The sequence below is a fragment of the Phascolarctos cinereus genome, unplaced genomic scaffold (genome assembly GCF_003287225.1).
Source record: "Phascolarctos cinereus isolate Bilbo 61053 unplaced genomic scaffold, phaCin_HiC Scaffold_3;HRSCAF=262, whole genome shotgun sequence".
Lineage (NCBI taxonomy): Eukaryota > Metazoa > Chordata > Mammalia > Diprotodontia > Phascolarctidae > Phascolarctos > Phascolarctos cinereus.
The window spans coordinates 79,180,036-79,187,298 of NW_027555736.1; the positions used below are offsets into that span (position 1 = coordinate 79,180,036).

Consider the following 7,263-nt stretch of genomic DNA (forward strand, 5'->3'; position numbering starts at 1 on the left):
CAAACAGGGTTAAGTGACTTGCCCAGGGTCACACATATACTAAGTGTCTGAGCCCAGATTTGAAGTCGGGTTTTCCTGACTCCAGATCCAGCACTCTATCCACTATGCCACCCAGCTGCCCATGGTAAAAGCCTAACAAATGCCTTTCAATTCACCATGCTGCCTTTCCAGCACAACCGAGAGGAAGCACTACATTTTAATTTTCACTCGTGGGCTTCTCTGGTGTTTCATCATAGCATGGAGGTAAACCTGGCTTCTCAAAGACAATGCCAGTGGATAACAGGTTCTACCAGGTCCTACCAAGTAGGAAAGGATTTGAGAATAGTGCTACAGACTCTGAGTTTTTCATCTAAGAAAATGGCCTTGCTAAATTCTGGAGGATCATTCTCAGAATGCCAATGACATTGTTTTTTAATTTTTGCCACAGTGGTTCAAGATCATCACGCTTAGCAGAGAGTACGCAAGTGAATGAAATCATAGATCTTTCAAAATGTATTTGGTTAAGGGAATAAGTGTTTATTTAATGCTTACTATGTGCCAGGCACTGTGCTAAGCACTTTTTGCAAATATTATCCTATTTGATCCTCACAATAACCCTGCGAGGTAGGAGTTATTATTATCTCCATTTTTCAGTTGAAGAAACTGAGGCAAATAGAGGTTAAATGACTTGCCTAGGGCCATGCAGCTAGTAAATGTACGAGGCTAGATTCAAACTCAGGTATTCTCAATTCCAGCCCAGAGTTCTATCTACTACATTCTGTCATAGCTATCATCTGCCTCTATTGTGTAGTACTATCTATTTATTTTCTTTTATCTATTGTGTGGTACATATCAAAACAGGCAGCAAACCTATTAATCCTGAAAGATCAGACAAGCTGAAAAATGAGGGAAGGTTCACAGAGGGTTTACACAAATCTCTGGATTATTGATACTTTTTATTTCGGTCCACACTTAGGATTTTATCATTGTAGGATAGGGTCAGGAACTTCCTCCAAGGGTATAGATGGGCAGTTTGTTCTTCCTGAGTTGGCTGAGGCATTGAGAGTTTAAGCTACTTGCCAATGGCTACATAGTGCTGCCAGAGTCCGGGTTTGGGCCCAGATCTTTTAAACCCTGAAGGTAGTCCTTAGCTGCTACAGCTCACTGTCTCTCAGATCTATAAGAGACAAGTTAGGGGAGGTTTTGAGTTAAGTCATCACAAAGAGGACTTACCAATTCTACCACAGTGTGTCCTGTAGAGACAGAATAGTGGGCCCACCAAACTAAGCTGGTCATTTTGTTCTTATCTTTATGAAATTCAAAAATGGTTACAAATGGAAAACTCTTAATAAACTTCCAAATGGGCCATGGGTCTGACTGAGGGTGATTGTTCTTTTCTCTTATTACTAAAAAAAAAAATTAAAGAAAGAAACATGGCACCATGGATGGATCAACAAGCATAAGAGAAATCATCACACAACTGTGTCACCCAAAGGTGCACATTTCATGTCACAGAGTATAAAATATGCCTCTTTGCCTGTGGCTCTCTTGTTCCTAGTAGGAACTGGAGGGGTAGTTAATATTCATTCATAAATTCTTAAAGTTGATCTAATACTCAGAGGAGTTTACGGTTGAGTGTCTCTTTGGGGTGTCAGTATACTGAGCCACAGATGCCCTCACACAGACAAATGACCTCTCCATTGAGGGCAAAGCAAACTGCATGCCCGGTCCAAGGGCACTCAACCCAATAAAGCTTTTGTCTGCAGATGTTCATTTGTCTGAGACCCATAAAGCAAAGAATCATAAAATCTTAGGGACGTTAGAGGTCAACCAGTTCAACTGCTACCTAAATCATTGCCTCTATGCCTGGAGATGTAAGAACCACGCTTCTCTATGTGACAAGTTGACTAATAGACAGCTAAGTCAATGAGACCTCCCATTTTCCATCATATCTGTAAAGAACTCAAGAAATTTACAAGTGTTCTATTGTCTTCTTTTGTCGTTGTCCACTTAAGATTTATCTCTGTCTCTCAGCAGTTCATTTGCAAACAAAGCTAAGTGTTTTAAATTTCTTTTTCTTCTTCATTTTTTTGGTTTGTTTCTAGGCTTTCTGGAACTTGATTTACATAACACAATTATTCCTGCAAAGTCATCAGAAAAGTGCAAATTGGACATGATTCCAGACTACAAGATAATGAACCCACTCAAATCAAAGACAGTCTCACTCTTTGAACAGAAGTCCATGAAAGGATGGTGGCCATGCTATGCAGAAAAAGATGGCACACGTGTGATGACTGTATGAGTATTTCTTGGTTGGGAATAATTTGCTCCATTTTTTCATTGATGTTTCTGTCCTTTATAAGGGGGTTTGGAACCCAGAGTTATATTGAATCAAAGGACAAGAAAGTATTTACCTGGGGGGAACCAATGCTTTTGGAGCTCAAAGCAATAAAAGGCCACAGCTCTTAGACTGATTGAAGAATTAGGAGTTAAAGGTAGCACAGCACAATGTCACAAGACCTCTTCAGAGAAAGACTGACTAATGCCCCTGTGGCTCCAGTGAAATGTATTACAGAAAGAAACACAGAGCTTCCAATCACAGAACTGACTCATCAGAAAAGTTCTACAGGCTATTCTGAAAGTGTAGAAACACACACACACACACACACACACACACACACACACACACACACACACACACACGATGTTCCATATACATAATTCAATTTAATGTATTTATATATATTTGGAACATCATATGTGTACACACACATACATACATACATACACTCACACACATATAGGGTGTCCCCAAAATCATATATATGGTATCCTATATGTATATAGGTATATGTATATATGCACTTATGTATGTATGTATATTTTGTATGTAAATATATAGCTGCTATTTTACTGATTATTAGGCAGCTAGGTGGTGTAATAGAGCATCAGGCCTGGAGTCAGGCCTGTTCAAATTCAGCTCAAATTCAGTTCAAATTCAGCCTCAGACACTTAACTGTGTGACCTTGGGCAAGTCACTTAACCCCATTTGCCCCATTTTCCTCATGTGTAAAATAAGCAGAAGAAGGAAATGGTATCCAGCATCTGAAGTGTCAGACATGACTGAAACGATTGAACAACAACATTACTGAGGTAACTTCCTTTATTGATACCATATCCCAGAAAAGCCAGAAGGGATCTTTAACACGCCCAACCCTCTCATTTTATAGATAATGAAACTGAGACTCGCAGAGATTTAAGTGATTTTTTTTCCATGGCTAGTTAGAAGCAAGACCAGGCCTAAGACCCAGATCTCCTGAATTCCTTGTTGGGTAACCAGTTAAAGAAGTGGTTAAGTCTGGTTTATACTTCTGTCTTCTGAGTAGACCATACCTTAAAAAGACAGAACACGTATACATTTTGAAAATAAAAAAGCATTGGCGAGTCACAAAGGAAAAGAGATGAGTGCTTGGTGTAGGAAAGAAAAGCAGATAAAAGAAAAGTAGAGAAGAAAGGGTACAAGAGGCGGAGAGGCCTTGAGTTCCCACAAAAGAGCTAGTCCAGAAACCCAAATACAAGAAAATTTGACACAAGTTCTTGAATAAAATTTAAGTTTATCTAGAGATCATTTTACAACAAACAAATCATTGTTTAGAAAAAATGTTTTTCTACTTCAGTGAAATACTTTTGAACATCTGATGTTTTGTGTTTACCCTGTTTTGATTTACTGAAGGGTAAAGTGGAGATGACTCTGGAAGTCCTCAATGAGAAGGAAGTTGATGAAAGACCAGCTGGGAAAGGAAGGGATGAGCCCAATATGAACCCCAAGCTAGAGCCACCAAAGTAAGCTGTTCTCTTTGTTCTGACTGTCCTTACGGGATCCCAACCGGCCTGAGAGTTGGAAAACTCTTGTTGACAAATTGCCAAATTGAATGAATTATCTGCCATTCTAATTAATTTGCTAGGAGAGAGAGTGGCTTGGTTTGCTTCTATCCTTTCTTTACCTTGTTGAGGAAGCAGAACCCCATTTGTTTCCTGGATCATTAGAAGCTTCCATGTGTAATGTGTCTGTTAAGATTAGAATATGTTACCTTCACTCAATGAATAGAATTAGTTATTAGTTGAACAGTAGTCTTCCCCTTCTGAGATGAAAGTACTTAATTAACCCTCAGGGTTCATGTGAGTCATTTTGCTTCTGTCAAAATATAGTCGACCAGAAACTTCCTTCCTTTGGTTCACCAACCCCTGCAAGACAATGAAATTCATCGTGTGGCGTCGGTTCAAATGGGTCATTATCGGCTTGCTCATCCTGCTGATCTTGCTGCTGTTCATAGCAGTGCTCCTCTATTCTCTGCCGGTACGTGGTCTTTACAGCTTCCATTCCATTCTCTCACTGAGTGGCGGAATCCATCCCTTCCCTGATACGTGACACTAGTCTCTGTTGCCACCGAATAGGAATAAATAACGACATTGGAAATTATATAACACTATAGCTACAAGGCATCTTACATATAAGATCTAATTTGATACTCTCTGCAATACTATGAGATAAGAAGGGTAGACATCATTATGCCCATTTTATAGGAAAAGAAACTAAGGCGAAGAGTGTTTCAATAACTTGTCCAAGGTCATAGGATTAGCAAGTGACAGGACCAGGACTCAGTCAGAGGGCTTTGGACTCTTAAATCTAGTCCTCTTTCTACCATACTTTATAACTCCCTACCTCCCTTTCTTCTTCCTTTCTTCTTTTCCTTCCTTCCCTCCTTCCTTTCCTCGCTCCTTCTCTCCCTCCCCTCCTTCCCTTTAAGGTGCAGCTAGGTGTCTAGAGCACTGGTCCTGGAGTCAGCAACACCTGAGTTCAAATCTAGCTGTGTGATCCTGGGCAAATCACTTAACCACTATCTACCTCAGTTGCCTCAACTGTAAAATGAGAATAATAATAGCACCTACCTTCCAGGGTTGTTGCAAGGATCAAATGAGATAATTTTGTAAAGTGCTTAGCATAGCCAAGTCTGACACATAATAGGTATTATATAAATGCTTATTCCCTCCCTCCTTTTCTTCCTTCCTTTCTTTCTTCCTTCTCTCCCTCCATCCTTCCCTCCTTCCTTCCTTCCTTCTTTCCCTCTATACAGGATGTAAGTTTGTACCACTTACCTGACATTCATCAAAGACTCCTTGGTATTATAGATATTTGTATATATTTGTGATCTCCTTACTAGACTTTAAGCACCTAAACCATGTCTTATGCAACCTTGTGCCTTCCATGGTGCCTTGAACATAGTAGGTATTCAACACATGTTTGAACTGAGCATGTTGTTTTATGTTTAGAAGGATATTTATATAATTCTAAAACTTGAGCTTTTTTCCCCCAGTTTCCCAGTGTGATAGTCTTATCATCCAGTCTAACACCTTCCAATTTACTTATAATTTTTAATTATAGTCAGACCCATATTGACTACTAATGACCTATTTATGGCAATCTGTAAAGGTGCTGTGGTGTAGGAGATGGAGGGCTGAGCTTAGAATCTGGATGACCTAGGTTCAAATCCAGCCTTTGATATTTATTAGTTTTGTGACTTTATCACCTTCATGAAAATTCATTTAACCTCCATATGTTTCTGATAATGGCCCCAAATTTATCAGTCTGTTAAATCATAAACTGTTGTAATTGGTGTCATTAGAGAGAATTATCAGAGTGGGAATTTCCCATAATGCCAAAATCACAGATCTTTTGAATATTAAAATAGCTTACATCATAAACTACTTGTTGCAAGTTTTGCTGTTTCCAATATTCTGATTTTTTTTGTTTCTGTTTCCGTTCTAGAACTATTTATCAATGAAAATCGTGAAACCAAATGCAAAATAAAAAGGAAGACATTTTTAATGCCCACCTGCAATGGGGTACTCTGCCTTCAAACCATGGACCAAATGCACTATTGTTCTCTGGTCACTTCTGTGCCCACTGAAATGAAAACAGCAAGAAATTTGCCAAGAAGTCATTAAGCTTCATGGGATCATGAAAGATGGGAATCATTGACCGCCAGACATCATTTGACCATCTAGCCTTCTCAATGTTCAAATCCTATGTTTCAACTTTTTAAACTGTATTTTTTCTAAATACTCTCTCAGGTGGCTGGTTCCATTATTTTTTAAAAGAATCACATTTTTGTTATAAAATTTTTTTTCTGAAATATTTACTTTTCACATGTAGTCCTAAAATGATTATAGCTCAAGTTGGAAACCACAGCCTTTTGACTTCATGAAAACACTTGTTATTTTTTTGACATCAATAAGGGATGATGAGTACAAACAGCCAGAACAATGTTCTTATTTCTAGCCCAAACTGTCTACCTTCTGTGTTCTATGCATAAACTTGGTGGTCCTCAGACCAGCATCCACAAGGAAACCCAATATAAATGTTTGACCTTTGTGAGCTGTTGTTATTCTATTGAGGGATAGGGGGAGGGTTTCCCCTTGGAAATTTCAGAGTGAAGTACTACCTTTTTTCGGATGTAAACATTTCTTTCAAAAGGAATAGATCCTAATTCTGTGAATAGAAACAGGGGTACTGAAAACAGGTTGTTCTAGATAGAAGACCCAGGAAATTTGTCAGTAAGCACCTGGGCTTCCCACTGCTGCCATATTCTTCTCTCTATTCCATCTTTCACAGAATCACCAGATTCATTTTCTAAAAGCACCATTTCTTCTTCCTCCTTCTCCACCCTGACTCCTAGTGCTGGCCCAGATCTGCATCTCCTCAGTGTAGGGAATTCATACCAATGCAGGTTATCACCTTGCCTCAGAGGTTAAGTGACATGCCCAGGGTTGCACAAAGTATATATCTAACAGGAGACTTAAGTCTCGGGCTTCCTGACTCCAACGCTAGCTCTTGATCTATGCTGACATCCTGAGTGCTCTCCCCAAGTGGGGTGGACTGCTTCAGAAGATAGAGGACTCCTCATTAGAAGTCTATCTCCAAGAAAAGACAAGTTGGGGCAACTAGGTGGCACAGGGTGATAGAGCGTCAGGCCTGGAGTCAGGAAGATTCATCTTCCTGAGTCCAAATCTGGCCTCTGAGACTTACTAGCTGTGTGACCCTGAGTGAGTCACTTAACCCTCTTTGGCTCAGTTTCCTCATCTGTAAAGTAAGCTGGAGAAGGAAATGGCAAACCACTCCAGTATCCTTGCCGATAAAACACCCCAAAAAAGGGGGTCACAGAGTCAGGCATGACTGAAAAAACAACCAACTACTCTCAACAGAGACCTGATTGAACAATTATT

General features: G+C 39.6%; 1 protein-coding gene across 1 annotated transcript in view; it reads left to right on the forward strand.

The window, feature by feature from the left end:
* Nucleotides 1–6,412, forward strand: part of MYOF (myoferlin) — a 158,406-nt gene extending 151,994 nt beyond the window's left edge. The window contains 4 exon segments of the mRNA XM_020964136.2: nucleotides 2,085–2,275; nucleotides 3,713–3,822; nucleotides 4,189–4,336; nucleotides 5,807–6,412. Coding sequence (XP_020819795.1) covers nucleotides 2,085–2,275; nucleotides 3,713–3,822; nucleotides 4,189–4,336; nucleotides 5,807–5,848 — 491 coding nt within the window. The 3' untranslated portion in view covers nucleotides 5,849–6,412.
* The last annotated feature ends 851 nt before the right edge of the window (nucleotides 6,413–7,263 follow it).